Source organism: Mchenga conophoros, linkage group LG19, assembly GCF_057382185.1.
Source record: "Mchenga conophoros isolate Kocher_MC1m ecotype Shallow Benthic linkage group LG19, M_conophoros_male_GT1.1, whole genome shotgun sequence".
NCBI lineage: Eukaryota > Metazoa > Chordata > Actinopteri > Cichliformes > Cichlidae > Mchenga > Mchenga conophoros.
In genome coordinates, this window is record NC_140544.1 from 3,470,751 (window position 1) to 3,491,159 (window position 20,409).

General features: G+C 38.6%; 1 protein-coding gene across 1 annotated transcript in view; it reads left to right on the top strand.

The window, feature by feature from the left end:
* The window catches only part of ehd4 (EH-domain containing 4), a 36,518-nt gene extending 16,553 nt beyond the window's left edge, over positions 1–19,965 (top strand). The window contains exons 4-8 of the mRNA XM_085256307.1: positions 7,962–8,128; positions 8,222–8,355; positions 8,920–9,031; positions 13,234–13,398; positions 16,716–19,965. Coding sequence (XP_085112433.1) covers positions 7,962–8,128; positions 8,222–8,355; positions 8,920–9,031; positions 13,234–13,398; positions 16,716–17,273 — 1,136 coding nt within the window. The 3' untranslated portion in view covers positions 17,274–19,965. The remainder of the gene's footprint in view (positions 1–7,961; positions 8,129–8,221; positions 8,356–8,919; positions 9,032–13,233; positions 13,399–16,715) is intronic.
* Positions 19,966–20,409: the final 444 nt, after the last annotated feature.

Here is a 20,409-nt window from a genome sequence, read left to right on the forward strand (position 1 = left end):
CAACCTTCTGTAAGTAGATGACCTGCTCTACCTCCTCAGCCACACAGCTAAAGCCAGCCCATTAAAAATTGCTGTTGAGCCAGGTGGAGGCTGCGGCTTGGCTGTTGTAAATAAGTTTCTGAGTGCAGACTGGATAACTGCATGGACAGCAGCATCTTGACCTCCTGCTGACAGCCACCTCGTCCCTTTGCATGCCTCTTCTGCAGCCTAAAAATAGCCAATCAGCTGCTTGTAAAGTTGTTTGTGTGAGAACCATAAACTGAACTGCATTAGTTTATTGTGTGAGCTGAATTGTATTTCTCATATCTCTATTACCACAAATTAGGGCTGCTCAATTAATCGAATTTTAATCACGATTACGATCTGGGCTTTCAACGATCATTAAAAATGACTGAGCCGATTATTAGCCCCTCCCTCATTTATCCGCGACACCTTAAAGGCCGGTCCGTGAAAATATTGTCGGGCATAAACCGGTCCGTGGCGCAAAAAAGGTTGGAGACCGCTGATTAAGAGGACCCGAGGGAAGCTCGGAAAGCTAAGCAGAAGTTATTTGGAGAGGAGAGTGACTGCTGTTGGTTGAAAAGAGAGGTTAAAAAAAACTTCAGTGGTGTTGCACACTATTTTATATTATTTTTTAAAGTCATTGTTAACCCTTTAAATCCGGTCAGAGCAGCACGCTCCGTTTTGTGTAACTATTTTTAAATCCCTGTAGAACCTGAACCGTGTAAGCTAGCGCAATAATTTGTTTTGTATATGAAACCGGAGGAGCTGTACTTACATCTTATGCCATCAGCTTGTCCTCGGTCACGGTTTCCTTCCACATACAGCTTTGCAAAAATTGCATAAAAAGCGCTTGCAGGAACAAAAACATAATATTCCAGAAACATGCTTTGCCGATCCGATCAGCTGTTCGTAACACTTCCCACAGTGAAACAGATGTCAGCGCGAACTATCACATGTCCGCCATTTCCTGGCCGAAACCGGAAGTGACGTCATTTTCGCGGAAATGTAGTTTTTTACTTGTAGGCCTTAAAAACCTATACTGGTCATGTTTGACTTTTCTGAATAGTTTCTGGGATGCTTAGAACTCAAATTGCACTGCTGGAAATAGTTTATTTTGATGCACATGCTGTTTTCTTTGCAAATTTGCATCATATGATTGTTTTTTCGTTTTTCCTGCAGTATATATAAAAATTTGTGTATCTCCAAAATAAAACTATGAAGACACTCAAAATAAATTTCCTGTTGTTGTAAACTATTTTTTGCAACTTTTTTGTATTTAAAGTTTTGAGGGATAAGCCTCTTAAATTTCTCCAAGTAGAAATATATGTAAAAAAAAAAAAAAAAACTATTTTCAATTTTTTTGTAGTTTATTGCACTTTTTTGCAATTAATGTAGTTACTATGGACTTAATGCATACATATTATTAAAATATAACAGTTGTATAGCAACTTGAAATGCTCCCACAAATGGCACTACAACATGTAAAAAAATAATATAAGCTCTGGCGGACTTGGTTCTATGGTAGGTCTTAAAGGGTTACATAAATATCGTCAAATAATCGAGATCTCAATTTCAGTGAAAATAATCGTGATTATCATTTTTGCCATAATCGAGCTGTTCTTTTTAATTAGGAGATCAGGTTAGATAATTGTCGTTAGGTTATGCCTAGGGTAACCCTCGACCAGGGACGTATCATCACTCCTAGTTGAACTTGTGAACTTGTGATAATTACTTGCGGTTAGTTAGATATTAAATCTGTTACTTCCTCCCAAAGCTAAACTTTAAACTATAAATGCTGAATTTTGTGGCCACAACTCTCAGAATGTTTAGTCTTGCAACTTTTGTAACATCATGAAATTCTCATTACAAAAAATGTTAAACCTTCATGATGTGTTGTCCTTTGAATGGGTGTAATTCTAACTGTGTCACAGTCAATCACCCTTTTGATTTGCTAATGTAGGGTAAGTAAACCTGGACAGCTCTTGGGTGTATGTGTTTAATTATGTGATCATTACAGTCATTCTGAAAATTAAGATTCTTCATAATATGAGATCATCAGATTGGTCTCTTCCAGCTGTAGACTTTAAGTCTTTCTATCTAAACAACAGCTTAATTGAAAAAACTTACCTGCAGTTCTTCAGCAGATGTCTTCTTTTATCTAAGAGTCACCAAAACACTCATAATTAATCCAATGTTGGATTTTTTTCATTGGACAATGCTCCTCAGGGTTGACAGTAGTCAGAGTGAATTTTAATAGCTTGACATTCAAGGTTGTATTTAGCTTGTTTTCCTTTAAATCCTAATAATTACTATTTCCTCATTGTTTTTGGTGCCATTCCCTCATGTAATGCACACTTGTGACATTGCCAACATGTACACAAAGGCAACATCCACGCTTGCACCTCTGCACTGTGGAATAAGTAATAATTCACTATGTTCCAGCAGTGCAGGGGAAGTAGACATTTAAGGAGAAGGCATTTCCGTTTTTAAATGAATTGGAGCATGTGAAATAATCAGTTGTCCTGTAATAGAACCAGAATGGTGAATGTGAATGGTGATGACAGGAGGTGGAAACAGACTTGCAGGGCTCAGGAGACCTGCACAGAAGCCATGGGGAGAGTGACAAAGCAGTGGCCCTTTTTGGTTCTCTTGGCAGCTAGTGGGGCCTCCATAAGTTGGGCTAGTGCCAGCACATCTGGTAGATGCTTGATCACATTGGGGTCTTGGAAATTTGGACACCAGACCAACCTGTTGGGCTTTTAATTGACTTTAATAATTTGGTCAGGTTGAACAGAAAGATTGGTGTGTAATAGCTTTTAATGTTAACTAAAGCCATTGCAGTGTTCTAGGTTTTGGAATTTACACATTAGAAATGCTGATGGTAGTCCTCATTAACCTTCATAATATGCATCATCAGCAATTGTACATGTGTTGTGTCCACAAACAGTCAGATGTTTGTTGCCCCGAAGTGATGTTGTGAATGTAGGCAAAGTGGGATGCTCCACTGTTGTGTTTAATTTGTGAAATTCAGCTGATAGGCTGGTATCCAACCTCTAGATCGTTTTTACCTCCGCCAAGGAGGTTGTGTTTTTAAACACGATAGCTTGAAAAGTGTTGAATGAAATGTGATTAAACTTTGTAGGGGCGTACACTGGGGTCATGTTAACAACCCATTGGCCTTGGTCGACCGAGGTCTTCAAGGCAAACTTGATGATTTATATGCTGAAATTTTGTTTGTTGAAAAATACCCCGGTGTATTGTCAATATGTAGAGAGTACCATATAAATGTTTAACCTCTGATATCATCTTTAGGGTCGATAGTTTGATCTGAAGGTCAAAGTGATACAAGTGCTATATAGAGCTATTTAAAACTATGTTTCTTAATGCCATTGTTTGTATTGGCAACATTTAGGTCTATAGGAAATGGTATGTCTTGCTCTTCCTCAAGTTCGAAAAAGATTCAACTTTCATAAAATATTGTTTATTTTTCAAACTATTTTTAAAATGCTACTGTTATTGTTTGTATTGGCATTTAGGAAATGATACTGGTAAACTTCTAAATATCACAATATAATTTTATCTAAATGTCATGTCACACTTGACCTCTGATCTCATTTTTAGTCTTCTGCCTTTCTTTCAAGTTGACCCCAAGATGGGTTACATATTTAAGGAAGTCAAGAGAAAGAGAATTAATCCATAAATAAAAAAATAATAAAAAGTATTTATACTTAAAATTATGTCAGGTGCATTAAAATGTTTCAACAGGGCAAATAACGAAGGTTTGCCCTTGCTTTTAATACACTAAAAGCATGTTTAAAGGAAACAAGGAAAACAAAATAAATATATTCAAAATACAATACTGTTCCCTTAAAATTAAATACTGCCCAGAGATGGAGCTGCCGTGGTGGTTTGCACTCTCAAGTACTTCTTTTTATTTTATTACATTTAATTTATTACTCTACATTTTATTATTATGTACATTTTTACTAGGCAGTACATTTTTGCTTATTTGCTTCTTATTGTATTTCAAAAACTTTCCAAATGTCTGTTATCCATTAGACCTAAGGTTGATGAAGTGGCAAACACATTTAGAAGAAAAGTATGAATGTTTGCTGAAGGTGTTTGTACTACCCATGTGTTCGGGTACACTGGCTGTGGTCGATGGTGCTCTATGCACACTCAGCCAGCTCTGGAAGCCATGTGTTCAGTGTAAACTGTGCACTTTAGCTCTACCTGTTAAGACCTGGACAAATAAATATGTTTCCCAGCAACCTCAAAGTGAGCAGGAGGACAGTGAATTACGGAGAGCTTCTGAGAACCTTTTTATGCCTGATTTATTGTGCAAATCTTAAAAGCACTGCATGGAAAAATATAACAAACTAACTGGAATCTCCCTTTCCCTTCTTCATACAATTCACAGGCCTTCTTATACAGTCCTATGATAAATAGTATAAATACGTTTTTACCTCCTTTACTCGTCTTCTAAAATCCTAAAATGACACATCCTTAATAAGTGGCTGTACTGTCTGAAGCTTACCAACATCAGCTAAAATAAGGTAGGTAAGGTGGAAAGGAAAGGTCCTAAACTAATATTTAGTGAGACACAAGATGGCAAGTTACTGTTAGAACATCTGGCTAACATCGGAATTGAGGACACAGCACTCAAGTGGTTTACAGCCTACCTGTCTGACTGGAAACAATTTATTCAAGGCAAGATTATCCGACTTCTCGCGTCAGTCAAACATGTTGTCCCTCAGGGAACAGTGCTGCGGCCTTTATAATTTATCTTCATCCTCTTGGAAATATCGTTCACAATTTTGGTATGCAATTCATTTTTCATGCAGATGACACACAATAGTATTATTCTACAGAACCCAGAAATTCTCTTCCCCCTCCTGTCCTCATATCCTGCCTACAGGCCTAACCCTTTGTTGTATCTATTGTCAGGTCCACGCTTTCCATAGTGTCAAAGGTTTTGGAATCATCTTGGACAAACCCCTCTCCTTTACCGCCCACATCAGTCATGTCTCACGTTCCACCTTCATTACATTTCTAGGCTTCACCCTTTTCTTTTTTTAATTCAGCACTCAACTCCGGGTTCATACTCTGGTCACCTCTCATCTGGACTACTGTAATGCCATTCTCTCTTCTGTCGGGTGTAGATGGTGCAGAACTCTGCAGCAAGAGTCCTCCTTATGTTTCAGACCTCCTTCACCCTTACACTCCTTCATATACCTTCTGCTCAGCTTCAGCTGCTCCTCAATGATTATTATTATTATTATTATAATTATTATTGTTACCATTAGGGCATTTTACTTTTTTATACTTGGTGATTTGAGGCATCACTGCGCAGAAATGATTGACAAGCAAGGCAGGACAAAGAGAAGATCAAAATTACTTTTTGTCCCTTCAACTGAGGGTAACTATTTTAACCCCAATGCATCTATCTGTAGATACAAAGTAACTCAAGTTAAAATGCTGTATAAATATCTTTGTGAAGGGTTTATATGGTTTCTAGTGCAGAAGCACTGAGTACACAGCAAAAGGAGAGAAGTGCTGGATACCAGCCCATTTACCCAGTAAAGACAAGTAGAATTTAGTCAGATATGTAAGCAGGAGTAGAAACATTTCCTTCTGCTGCAGCAATCTTCCTGTTTGAGTATAAAAGCTCTTGAGTTTTCAAAAGTGAGGTCAGTGTCACCCAGTTTCAGATGAACCACACCCAAATTGCTATATATCACTTTACACACACACACACACACACACACACACACACACACACACACACACACACACACACACACACAGAGAGAGAGAGAGCCAGAGAGAAACAGAACTGTTTTGTGGCTGTTAAATTCACTATGAATATACCTACATCGGGACTACTGTATGCTAAAGTGAGGGAAATAATTATTTGATCTCGTGCTGAATTTGTAAGTTTTAGAAGGAAATTTAGAAAGAAATTAGTACTCTCTAAATTTTATGGTGGTTTCATTTAAATTGACAGAGACAGAATATCAACCCAAAATTCAGAAAAAATACATTACATAAAAGTTTTACACTAAGTTGCATGTCATTGAGTGAAATAATATTAGATCCCCAAGCAAAACATGACTTAGTAGGCAACTTGGTGGAGAAACCCTTGTTTGTAATCGCAACAGTAAGAAGTTTCTTGTACTTAGTCACTAGACTTGAAGAAATCTCAGGCAGGATTTTTGCCCACTCTTTACAGAAACTCTCTAAATCCTTCAGGTTTCTTGGCTATTGTTTGGCAACTTGAAGAGCGCCGTCCACAGATTTTCTTTAGGACTGACTAGGCCATTCCATAACCATAATTAGGGATGGGTATCGTTTAGGTTTTATCCGATACCGGTGCCAAACCGGTACTTTTGAAACGGTGCCGGTGCTCAAGCGGTGCTCAAACCGGTGCTTAAAGAATGGAGAACACAAAATTGGTCCAAAAACCTCTCATATTCAGCTGTTTTTTGTAAAAAGATAACAATGTTAGCCTTTTCTGCAGCTATAGGGCATATATGGTATCATTCTTGGCTGGAAGCAGTGCTTAAACAATGGAAAAAACACAAACTTTGTCCAAAAACCTCTCATGTTTAACTGTTTTCGATTTTTTTCTTTGGTCATTTTAGCCTTTTTGGCCAGGGTGAAGGGAGTATCTGCCATCAAACAAGAAGACAGCCGCATGTAACAACGACGGTGTTTGCTAGTTCACCTTACATGCATTAATGTAATAACGTGGTTAGCCTACTCAACGTAAATTACACACGAACAACATTAAGCTACTGACGCAGAGAAGAATGGCTGCTGCTGCATCATCATCCTCATCATTTCTGCTACACTGGCAGGGCTAGGGGCCAGGACTCTCCTCTTCGTGTTTTTGGGGGATGTTGCTAACTCCGGGTCCGATAACAGGCACCACACCCGCAGTAGATGTGCTCGGTGTGAGGTCTCGCAGCAAGCTATCAAATACGGCGCATTTCTCGGCTTTTAAAAAAACGCTATGCGTCGCCAGGTTTTTCTTCGGATTTGAGGTGTTACCTCCTTTGACAGTATCACAGTATCAGCTTAAAGCACTTGTTGCAGGCTGCTGAGTTTGCATATTTTGCTGTGAAGCACAGCCAGACTTTTGACCGCTTCGCCTTGGGCATTTTTAATCTGTAGCTCTGCTCTAAAAGAACGTACGTACCTGGACCCGCCTACTATCCTCGGAAACGTAAAATGATTGGCTAGAATTCAAAGTGTATGACATCTCAGGAAAAAAAAGCACCGAAATGTGCGCTGCTTTTCGGTCTGGTTACTACCGTTTATGTCAGAACCGATACCGGTACCCATCCCTAACCATAATGTACATCTGCTTTGTTGTCTTGTCAGTATTTTTTTGGGTCATGGTCATGCTGGAAGCCCCATTCATGACCCATCTTTAGGACCCATCTTCTGTCTGAGATTTTACGGTGCACGACCCCATCCATTGGTACGTCAGTGTGGTGGAGTCATCTCTGTAGCCTTAGTAGAAAAACAGCCCCAAAGCATATTGTTTCCACTTGAAACATGCTTGACTGTGGGGATGGTGTCCTTTGTGTCATACTCTGCCTCATTTGATGGCAAAGAGCTTGGTTTTGGTTTCATCTGACCACAGTGCTTTCTCCCAAGCATAGTCTTGTGGTTCAGGGTCGGGAGTATCAGATTGACTGATTGATTGATTATTTCATTCATTCATTGACTGGTTGATTCTAATCTCTGTAAACCAGAATTATTGCTGGGTTGTAGGGGATCAAATTCCTGTTCCACTCAATAGTGGTGCACAAATTACACCTCAAGCCAAATGTAATTTTCTTTCTCATCAGTCAAAATTATTAGACTTTGTTATGCTAAGTGTTCATTTTCCAGAAATGATCTAGAAATGGGAACTAGACTGATCCTTTTGTTTGTCTCCCTGTTGCAAGGTTATGACTTTGCTGAGGTCCTGCGTTGGTTTGGAGAGCGAGTGGACCGGATCATTCTCCTCTTTGATGCACACAAGCTGGACATCTCAGATGAGTTTTCAGAGGCCATCAAAGCTTTCAAGGGTCAAGACGACAAGATCCGAGTCGTCCTCAACAAGGCAGACCAGGTAGGAGAAGCTGAACAAATCTAACATGAAATTAAACTCTGCTTACCTGTGTCAGTCTAACCTTAAGCTCCTCCTCCTCACCTGTTCGATTAGGTGGACACCCAGCAGCTCATGCGGGTGTATGGCGCCCTCATGTGGTCACTGGGGAAGGTGATCAACACTCCAGAGGTGGTGAGAGTTTATCTCGGCTCCTTCTGGGCCAAACCGCTGCAAAACACAGAGAACAGGTGAGATACGTTACTTTGTCTGTTTGTTCGCAGGGAATGATGCTTTTTTAATGAAGTTAGACATGAGAACCTCTTATCTATGATTCATAATTCCAAACCAACCCATCAATTTCATCCTCTGACTGAAGCAATTTGTTTTAGTTCCCACCCCCCATTTGTCTAAAGACAAATTTTGGATGGAATTGAAAAACTAAGCTTGGAGCTACACAGCATGTACACAGTTCATGTGTTTACACATTAAAACATGTAGAACAGGTGCTGCAATTAAAATTGATTATTGCTTTCTCAAAAGAATTGATTGCACAAGTGGAATTGAATGAAAAAATAAATATACTATAAAAATATAATATGATAGATGGTTGTAAGAATGAAGAAAACTGTTATTCATATGTTCATAAAATAATCTAATTTAGTTATTTAACCTTTCTCCATGATGTATGTATTGTTTCATCCATCCATCCATTTGTTCGTGTGTTTACTCATTTGCTTGTTAGAGTAGGATTTCTTTCTCCATATACGTGTCTTACTTCATTCATTCATTGATTCATTCCTGGTACTTGTCAGGCGTCTGTTCGAGGCAGAGTCTCAGGACCTGTTCCGGGACATCCAGAGTCTTCCCAGGAATGCTGCTCTCCGTAAACTCAACGACTTGATCAAGAGGGCAAGGTTGGCCAAGGTGAGACAGGAAGTCACACGTTGTGGTTGGAGTTAACTTTCAGGAATTCTAGACTTTGAGGAATTCTAGGAATACTGTGGAATATTTGACTGAGGATCACTGGGATAGTGTTTCCAACTGGCTAAATCTATGTTTAATGGAGGTGTCCTTGTGAGAAAATGGTTTCTAATGATGTCAGCTGTTGTTTCAGCCTTTCAAATGAAGAATCGAAACATAGATGTTTTTTATTCTGGGGAAACAGGAAACAGAAGTGGTATTTAATTTTAACACTGATGTGGAAATAAAGCCTGAATCAGACCCTAATCCTGAAACCAAGCTTACAACAACCACATGAATTCAATTTAGAAGAGTTTTTAATATATTTTAAAGAACTAAATGAGATAGAAAACATGCGTCACACATATCATGCAGGGCTTATATTTTGCCATCACTGTGCTGGTGTGGGTCTTTTTTTAGATATAATTTAATTTTATATTCTTGCTAATAAGAACATGGTTGTATTTATGTATACAGCCAGAGGGGTCCTATAATTTTCAAAGTAGTCCTACGTTAAGTAAATAAAGAAAGGAAAACTGTAATTCAGCTCAATAATTGATGTAACAACAATGTAACTGCAGTTAATTTGTTACTTGGTGTGTTTTAATGTTTCAGACTTATAATTTGATATGAGCAGGTCTGACTAATAAATAAATAAAATGAGCTTTAAAAAAATTAAATCAGGGCCTTATTGTTTATTTGGTTATAATAATGTAGAGCTATCAAACAGTTAACGGTTTAACTTTAACTTTAACCGAGCTGCATTTTTGCTTATGGTCACCATAGTGGGGGATACAGGGCATATGCTCAGCTCAGTATTTGGAACACTTGTCCAGCCTGGTAGAAGCATATAAGAAACAAAGGGCTTTTATTTTGTAAAAAGCCTTCTAGCGTACACCACATAGAACGAAGTTTGAGAGCATGTAAAATGTTATTATATTTGAAGTAGAGATGGCACGATACCACTTTTTTTATGTCCGATACCGATACCGATATCATAAATTTGGATATCTGCCGATACCGATATGAATCCGATATAGTGTTTTTTAATCAACAAAACTGTTTTTTAAAATATCTTGCTGCATTTTGCAAGTCTGCAAGTTCATACTCAAGTTTAAAACAACAACTACACTAAAGCTATTCTGTTATACCTGTATACAAAAAAAATATTTCATAGTTCAGCAATACTGATCAATCTAATAAACTTAGACCTACACCATCCTCCCTATTCTGGTATTTTAAAGAGTACTTAGCGTAAATATTAAGCAACCTAACTAATAGGGTTCCAACTCCCAGCAACAACAAAAATAAATAAATAAAAAATAGGGAACCACCCCTCACGCTCCACCTCATGATGCTTAATCGACGTAATCAACCTTAATTTGATGCAGTGTGAAAAAAAATGCACAGAAATCAATTATTTTTCAAGAAATATTAAATAGATTCAACATCTTTCTTCAACAAAATTGCAGACTGCACAGATGGTACCTTCCCAAAGTAAAAAGTACTATAGCTTACTAGGGTATATATTAGACTTAATAGTCACTATATACAGTAATTGACTTCTATTCATTTTACATCAAATTAAAACTTTGGGTGTCAGATAATTATTTATTAAAAGCTCGACATTTTAAATGAGAATAAGAAAGAAAAGTATGTCTTTGTGCCCCCTTTTCCCTGTTCATGCCCTATCGGCCCCCCTGGCTAAACTTTGCTAGATCCGCCCCTGCACAGTTACCAGCGTCAGCTACGTAGAAAAAGATCCTGGTGTAGAAAGTAATATTAAATAAATTGTAACAACAGCTTATCAAGCTTAAACGTTCTGCTGTTGTTCAGCCGCTGGTTTCCTCTTTCTGGTGCAAAGTGGGCCAAAAACAAACAAGAGAGACGGACTCGCGACAGAAAAGCCGATCAGCTGATCATTTAAGCAGTTTCACGATTGAAGTAGCAGCCGGAGAGCGAGAGGCAGTCGCTTGTTAAGCTTAACGTGGGAATGCTTTACAAACATTCAGAGATGGACTTACACACTTGCTTTACTTCTCTCGGGGATAACTTTGTCGGAGATGAAATGCCGGGTTGCTAGCGAAGCTCCACATGCTATCCAGACCACCGACAGGTCCGGCATGCCACAGCTGCTCTATCACGTGATGCATACTGCTCGACTGCTAACGTTCTGAGGTGAGTTACGGCGTGTTGCAAGTTTTGCGAGGTGCTTTCGTGATATTTAATGGATCGATTACATTTTTTATTTTTCTCCGATATCCGATCCAGTAATTTAGGTCAGTATCGGACCGATACCGATACGTAATATCGGATCGGTCCATCTCTAATTTGAAGTATAACAAAGATCAAGTACTTCAGGTACCACTATATTTTTGAGCAAGCAAAGAGAAGCAGGTTAATAACATCAATCATATTAATATTAATAATCTCTGTAATGTTTCGTAATGTTGTACAATGACGCTCAAGTTGATTTGATCGTCTATCATCTCAGGAGATTCAGTGTGAAGTCACAGCCTCTTCCTCCGTGGTTGCTTCTTTTTTCATAAGGTATTTATGTGGGAAATTGCGAAGGCTGCTGTGAAAACTTAATAGTGAGGCACATCCAGCAGCTGTATCAGGTCTGTTGTGTTGTTATACAATGAGCTGGAATCTGTCCTGAGTGAGCGATCCACACCAAGCACAGATGTGTGTTTAGCTGCAAAAGTTCTTGAAATGACACAATCCTGTGAGGTTTAGCAACTTTGTTATGGTGCATATTTCAATTATCAGCTAAACAAAGGATTTGGCTGCTCTCTACTAACATATGACAAGTGCTTTCTAGTGGAAACACTGCGATGTGATGTTTGTGGTGTGATAACGTTAAGCCACTGATGCAAAGGAAATAATGGGATTTGTAGATGTTTTTGTTACAGTTACAAATGACAGTTTTGTGTTTGGGTTTTTTTTTGTACATTTGAAAATGAAATGAATCTAAGCTGTTTTCTCACACATGTAGTTATGTTCAGCACCCAGAAACATGCCAAGGAGTCTTTTTAGTTTTGTTTTTCCTTCCTCTGTAACTTTTAATAAATGGCACTCATGTACTCTGGCACTTTGCCCTCAGAAATCCCATGACCTCATTCCCTCACTGTGTTACTCCTCCCTTCCTTCCACCATCATTATGCCTTTGCCTGTGTAACCGATGATCCTCCTGCACTCCTACATTCCTCCTTTCTCCTCCTGTTTCTTCTCCTCTTCTAATCCATCAGTCACCATAAGTTCCCCTCTGACCCAGCATCTCATAGTTTCCTGTTTCTCTCTCATCCAAAGTCTCAACACCCAGACTTCAAGCTATATTTTTATTCCAGCAAGAGGAAACAGCCTGAGATTTCTGCATTATCCATTTCATTCCATAATAAAATCATATTTAAAGATTTAAACAAAGAATATTTTGTGAAATATTCTTTGTTTTTATGTTGACAAAATGTCGACGTTGTGGTTGTTCCATGTAAAGATTATTTGTTTTTCTTTACTTAAATACAAATGATTAAAGTTAAATTTGTGAGATGTCATCTCACAATTTCTGATTGTTTGAATTTTCAAATCTCATTTTATTAACCTAAACACATGAGAGTATGAGCTTCCTTGACCTCCATGGTAACCTGTAGCCCAGATAGCAGACTTCCTGTGTTGGTGGTGTGATTAAGGAAACTCTGTGTAAACAGTGCTGTTATTGAACGGAGCTCTGGCAGCGGGAGGGCTGTGACCTTTTCCTTTTGAGGATCTATCAGGGTAGTGTCTTCTGTGCCGTGCTGTGTGTTACACTGGTAACACAGAAGAGTTAAAGGGGATCAGTCATAAATAACTTCGGTTTTGTCTCAGTTAAGCGTTGCCATGTACTCAGACTTCTTCTCTGTTTGCTTCCTCACTTGTCCTGAATTTTGGCTTTTTTTAAGATTTAATGAGCTGAATGAACTTTTGTGATCAGTTTCAATCAGCTTTCTGATGCAACACTTTTAGTTTCATTCCTCTTCTTTCAATGCAATCTCAAATGTCTCAAAGGAAAAAAGCTGCCAAAGCTGCCATTAAAAGAAACTTTAAGTTTTAAGGCACAGAATTTAGATCTGTGTCCCCTCCACGGCATTTTAAAATGCTTATGATCTCCATTGCTTTCCTGCTTGCAGGTGCATGCCTACATTATCAGCTACCTGAAGAAAGAGATGCCATCTCTGTTTGGACGGGAAAAGAAGAAGGATGAACTGATCCAGAGACTCCCGGAGATCTACACCGTCCTACAGAGAGAGCACCACATCAGCCCTGGAGACTTCCCCAATGTCACTAAGATGCAGGTACGTAAAAGCCAACACAGTAGCCAGCAGTTCCCAAAGACCTCTGTGCAATTAGACAGGAGTCATCTCCTGCTGGTTATTAAAAAACACACACACACACACACACACACACACACACACACACACACACACACACACACACACACACATTTTGGACCTGGATATCCTGAGAATATTTTTACTCAACCCAGATAAAGTCTGTTAATCACTTTTAACACAACAAAAAGAGACAATGTAACTGTAACTGCCAATTTTAGAATAGTTTTTTGTATCACAGTCATATCACAGTAACAGTTTCTTGAAACAGAAGCCGCTCGTACCGTACGGGAAATGATTTAATTCCCTGTTGAATTTGACAGTTTGCTCACTTCCAAAGAAATGAGCAGTCTTCTAATTTTTTATAGCAGTTTTATTTTAAAGGAGAGAGACAGAATGGCAAATATACAGAAAAGAAAAGCGCATTACTTAAAAGTCATGAATTGGTTTGCATGTCACTGAGTGAAATAAGTATTTGATTCTGAAGCAAAACATGACTCCTTATACTTCTTTGTAAGTGAACAAATTTAAAAATTCAGTAGTGGATCAAATAATTATTCTTCCCTGACTCTAGAAAATTGTGTTTTAATTTGACAAATAGGAAGCATCACATAGGAATAGTAGTGCTATACTTCTTGCCCACTCGGTGGAATTGTCATTCTGAAGTGTATGTCTCCTTTAGAGTGGCAGAGTTTGCAAATGCACTCTTGGACACTGGCTGATAGACCTGGAGCACTGGGTTTAATATAATCCCTGTCCCTGTTTATGCAAATACAGGAAAATCGTTGTTTAGTAAAAGAAAACCTGAATTTAAATGATAAACAAATGATTATAGCATTGCATCATGTCATCATGCGGAACAACGTGTGATCTGAAGAAGAAGAACTGTTTTCCTGACGTCAGGGAAGGTTTTAGCTGCTGGGACAGAATGAACTGAACTGCAGCTGCTCTGCTGGGCCGATAGAGAGATGCTGCACAGCAAGTGTGTGTGTGTGTTTCCCTCAGCGAAACTTTGTTTTTATTGGATTATTGTCAGAGAAAATGTTTGAGATTTTTCACTTCCCTGGTGAGATGTCCTGAAAAAGAGCCTGTAGTTATTTTACAAATAGTTTTCTTTAAGCAGCGACACCAGTAATTAAAATGAAGGCATAATATGGTACTAGTAATTAGAATTCCAGAAAAATATCCTATTATGTTAAGTGAAACTTTTACATGTCATTCAAAAATGTGTAAAATTCATAGATTTTTGTACAGAAAATTGCTAAAACACACTTACCTCTCTGAAAATCCAACCAATGTGCAATCGTGCTGTCAGCGTGTTAGTAAGGCCCATTTAGGCCTTTTTATTGGGCTGTGGTTATTTTGCTTCTGAATAAAATATATATCATTAGTGAGGCTTGGATCTCATTAAAATGTAAAAGGACTGTGAATGGCTCTGGCTCAGGGGGGTAGAGCAGGCCCTCTACTAATCAGAAGGTTGGTGGTTTGATCCTGGCCAAAGTTGCTGTGAGTGCTCAAGAGTAGTATAGAAAAGCATTAAATAAGAATCAATCCATTACTCATATGGTAGTTACTTACCAACCATAAGTGAAGCACGACCCTGTAACTAGGAGATCAGGTGACCCCTGCTGGCCAGTAAAACAAATTCAGGTTTAAGGTTCGTCTGCTTTACTTCACTGTGAGAATCTCTGACCATTTTTATGTATAGTCAACAACAGGTGTAATGCTCAAAACAAAAGGAATCCCAGTGTTTTGGGTGGTGATTTAAAATAAACTACATTGATGACAGCAAACTCACTAAGTCAAGGAATAAGCACACAAAACAAGAAAGGTAAACAACATCTAAACCTCAGTTTGAACCCAAATTTCAAAACCATAATGCCACTTTCTAAAAAGCACACCCATTTCCCTGAACTATAAACACTATGCCCCTGCTTTACCATATGAGTCAGATGTGGTGGACTGTTACTGCAAAACTCTACACACAAATCCCTACATTTGTCAGTGCTGACACCATGTGGTCACTTCCGGTGTGTTCACACCGAACGCGATAGACGCCCCAAGAAAGCAGTCAATAATGTTAACTCACATAAGCACAGCTTTAGCTCAATCAGCACACAGTTAACAAAGTGGAAACACTAGGAGTCAAAATGCATCACACACCAATCAGAAACTTTGATGGATAGTCAAAAGGGCCAAAGTCAGCTCACTCAGGTTTGAAACAATGGATCCAAAGACATGCATAGGAAGAGGTCAAGGAGGAGGAGAAGGAGGTCTAGGACACCAGCAAGGAGGAGGTGGAGGAACATAATTGGCTATCGGGCTATTGTAAATGTCCCTGGTCAGCATGGAGGGAATGTCACTCTGTGCGCAGCCATCAGCCAACGAGGGATACTCCACCGGCATGCCATTCTAGGACCCTATAACACTATAGCTCCTTGCTTTTCTTGATGGTCTGAGACAACATATGTTCCAGCTGCACTACAGGGAACCTGACCCTGGCCTGACCCAGACCACAGACAGGATGCTGAGGTGGACTAATGTTTTTGGTGTGTGTTGTACTGTATGGTACATGAATAAAAATGTGCCACTGTATATACATTGGTTGCATTTTTTTGTGTTCATCATGTGAAAAGGTTTTTGAGGGGAAGAACCACAAGCAACATAACTTACCAGTTTTGGGAATATTGTTTTACATTTATTGCACCAATGTGTACGACTATGTTGTTGTGTGTGTGTTTTTGAGGCCTTGTGTGTGCTGTCTGTGGGCAAAGTTTGATTTTTCAGCAAGAGTGAATGGTTTTGAGTGTAGATTGTTCAATATTGTACAATACTATGTTTGGGAAATTGAGTGAGATGATTTGTGTTTACTGTTTTGGCAATGTGAGATATAATTTCAGAAATTTGTGTTTAAGCAATCGATAAAATCTGGAATAAATGGCAGACTGGCGGGGGAGGGGGTCAAAAGTTTAGTGACTAACATTAATCCCACATGCAAATATCAGTTTGCTGTAATCTTGTGTTGAGGTTTGTGGCAAAAAAAGAAAATGTGCATAGTAAAGCCTTGCAGAAAAGAGTCCAGCTTGCATTCCTTTTGAAAGCTGTAAGCTGGAGCAGAAAGAGCAAGCCACCATGTTATGATAATGTGTTCAAGTACCTCATCCAAAAATATACCACAATTTTAAAGGCTTCATTATCTGTCATCGTTGTAGTTGTTTCTCTGAGTGTGAGCTGTAAAAGTAGTTAGCAGACGTTAACCTGTGTCTCTTCTTCTCCTCCAGGACATGCTGCAGCACTATGACTTCAGTAAGTTCCCATCTCTGAAGGTGAAGCTGATTGAGAAGGTGGATAAAATGTTAGCCTCAAAGATTGCTGTTCTTATGGCGATGATCCGGGAGGAGGAGGCCAAGCAGCCTCCTGCCATGGTGTCAGGTGGTGCCTTTGAGGGCTCCCAGGATGGGCCCTTTGGTCAGGGCTACGGTGAGGGGATCAGTGCTGGGGCTGACGCTGAAGATTGGATTGTCAGCCGGGACAAGCACCGTTACGATGAGATCTTCTACACTCTGATGCCTATCAACGGCAAGATAACTGGCGTCAATGCCAAGAAAGAGATGATGAACTCTCGGCTGCCCAACACTGTGCTAGGGAAGATCTGGAAGCTGGCCGACTGCGACCAGGATGGCATGCTGGACGACGAGGAGTTTGCCCTCGCTCAGCATCTCATCAAGATCAAACTGGAGGGCTACGAGCTGCCCACTGAGCTCCCCAACCACCTGGTGCCCCCATCCCACCGCAAAAACCCTACTGCAGATGCCTTGTACAATCATATTGAGGACTAGAGTGCTCACAGGACGCCAAGCAAGCTGCTGAAGAGAGACTGAGCAGAGAAGAGGTGTAAAAATGTAAAGAACCATCACAGGTGAACGTGTCTGCTGCTGCTCGTTGAACAAACAGGAGAACAAATGGGCCACCTAATGCTACACAAGGTCAAAGGGTAAGGTTTTGTTGGATACATTCACTAAGACGATGCATTAGAGCCCAATAATGCTTGACATTTTCAGGCAGCAGTCAAACAAAGCACTTTTATTTTGATAATATTTTACATAATGAGCATTTCAGCTGATTTAATTGCATTAAAGAAGAAAAGTGACAAAGTTCTTGTATAATATAGCCACATTTGCCTAATTCTGGTTTCACCATTCACTTTAATTTCTGAAGGACGGCAAGTTCATATTCATATATTCATGTTTAACCTTGAAAACCGACTATCCGAAGGTAACAGTTAGTGCTAGGGTGCAGTTTATTCATTTTACTGCAACATATTTCAAAGGACATCACTTGCACAAAACTTTAGATGCAAGTTTAAATGCATACTTGCTGGTGTTCATAATATCTTTCTGGATTTTTCCCCATCCTTTAAGCTGTTCCGGCTTTATCCTAAAAGGTCTTCACAGTTACACAACAATGACAGTTATTCTCCTTCACAGAAAAACACTGCTAAACTGACTGAAACACCTGGCAGTCCAGGCTGTAGCAAATCTCTATTCTGTTAAAAACATTTGTAGCACTATGGAAACTTCGTCTTTAAACGCTTTTAGATAAAAAATACCAAAGATGTGTCTTGATGATGACATTATGCAAAAAATAAATAAATAAATAAAATAAGTTAATGAAATAAAAATTAATAAAATCTAACATTTTACACAATCGCAATGGCTCCAGCAGCATCACAACAAACTAAAGCTGGGGAGTAAAAGCTGACATAGTATGTATTGCAATCAGAAGCTGTAACATAACTTTATTCCCACTCCATGTAGGCCTCACAGTGAGGTCAGAGGTCATAGTCTGCAGCTCAGTGCTAATTTGCTCACAGGGATAGACAGTGTCCTGAAATGCAGTTGTCAGTATGTGCTCAATTGATTCTGTTTCCTGACATTGTAAAATGAAAAGGACAGGAGGAGAGCCATGACCTCTGATCTTATAATAGCAAGACTGAAAACTTCAGCATCTGGTCTTAACATCACCATTCAAAGAAAAATTTTAAACAGGAAACAGAGTTTGCAGGAAATAGGTTCGTTGTCTTGTTATTTCTTTCTTCTTTTCTTTTTTTAAATGTCAAATTTCAAATGAGATTACATCAGAACAAAATAAGATATCGCAACACATTTTTGCATCCCACCTGAGACATAAAACACTCAACAACATAACCCAAACCTAAAAACCCAGCAACAAAATTAGCAGTGACTTCCAACTATTGGTTTGAAAAACAATTAGATAAAATTATAGAGGATTTTTAACAGATAAGATAAGTGGGAGAAGGTAACTCATGCGGTTTTTATGGTTAAATAAATGTCTGAAATTGTACTTTCTGATATATATAAATGAATTATACCTTTAAAACCACAGCAGATGTAAAGGGAAGACGTTCCATATCAGTGCCTTTTCATTTCAAAGGCTTTTAGTTTGTCAGAATATATTCTTTTAATTTGACATTGTCACCATGTTGCTGTTTTTAAGTTGTGTTTAAAGGCCTCTGTTCCTATGACAGGACTGTGGTTATCCTTGAGGTTTTTACAGGAGGTCTGCTGCACATCAGTGCTTTTAACATGCAACTGTCAGTGCATTTAATTTCCAAGCCCGTCTACAATAAATTATATTCATATGTTACTAATACTGTTTTTAACATCCATTTTCATCTGCTTATCTAATTCAGGGTTATCATATAATGTAAGTTAAGTGTAAGGTTCAGTGCCCTTAAAAGGAGGAGGAGGTGGGGTGGAAGGAGTTGTCACAATAGGCAAAAAAGTTCTTTAGTTAAAGTTTGAGGAAGATGACGGTTTCCTTAGATGTGACTTAAACTACTGTGGAGATTTTCTGTAGTTTTTTTAAAATGTAGACATCCGATTTCTTTCCCAAAACTGAACCATGTTATTTCAGTAATAATAGGAATAAATAATTTAAAAAATGTAGATATTTTTCTAAAAAGTCAAACCTTAATGCCCTTAATTCCATCTCTCCACCAAGTTTCATGAAGTTCAACTTGTTTTTTTTTTCTGCAAACCTTCTTTTGTGCAGATGAACAAACAGCAACAGGTTCCACCTACTTAATGAGGGTAATAATAATTCCTGCATAGCACAGCTTTTGTCTTTTCTGTCTGTTATTGGGGCAAAGACTGGTGGAATTGCTAGATTAATAAGTGTCATGTACTGTTTTTGCTCAGCAGCCACACAAAGGCTTTCAATCTTCCAAGCAAAAGGGCACATCTGCAGTCACTCTCTGTCCCTGTCTATAAAAGTGAAACATGTATGAATCATGTTATGTTTTCTGTAGGATTTTATCCGTCCAGCTGTACATGTAGTGAAAAGGTCAAACTTCCATTTACCTGAATGTAAAAGTTTTTTTTTTTCTTTTTCAGCCGGATGTATTTTGTAATAATGTTGTTCCAGTGTTGTTCTAATGCATTTCCACCTCTCATCCTGTTAGCAGAGCTGGAAATGAATAAAATTAATAAAGTTTATTCAGTACATGTACTCAAGGTTCCAGTGTTTTGTTTTTTGGGACTTTATTATAACCACATTTCTCAGACAGTTATTTTTTCTGTTTGGAGTTTGTTTGTCTATATAATAGAGATGGCACGATACCACTTTTTTTATGTCCGATACTGATACCGATATCATAAATTTGGATATCTGCCGATACCGATATGAATCCGATATAATGTTTTTTAATCAACAAAACTGTTTTTTTTTAAATATCTTGCTGCATTTTGTATAAGTTCATACTCAAGTTTAAAACAACAACTACACTAAAGCTATTCTGTTATACCTGTATGCAAAAAAAAAAAAAAAATTTCATAGTTCAGCAATACTGATCAATCTAATAAACTTAAACCTACACCATCCTCCCTATTCTGGTATTTTAAAGAGTACTTAGCGTAAATATTAAGCAACCTAACTAATAGGGTTCCAACTCCC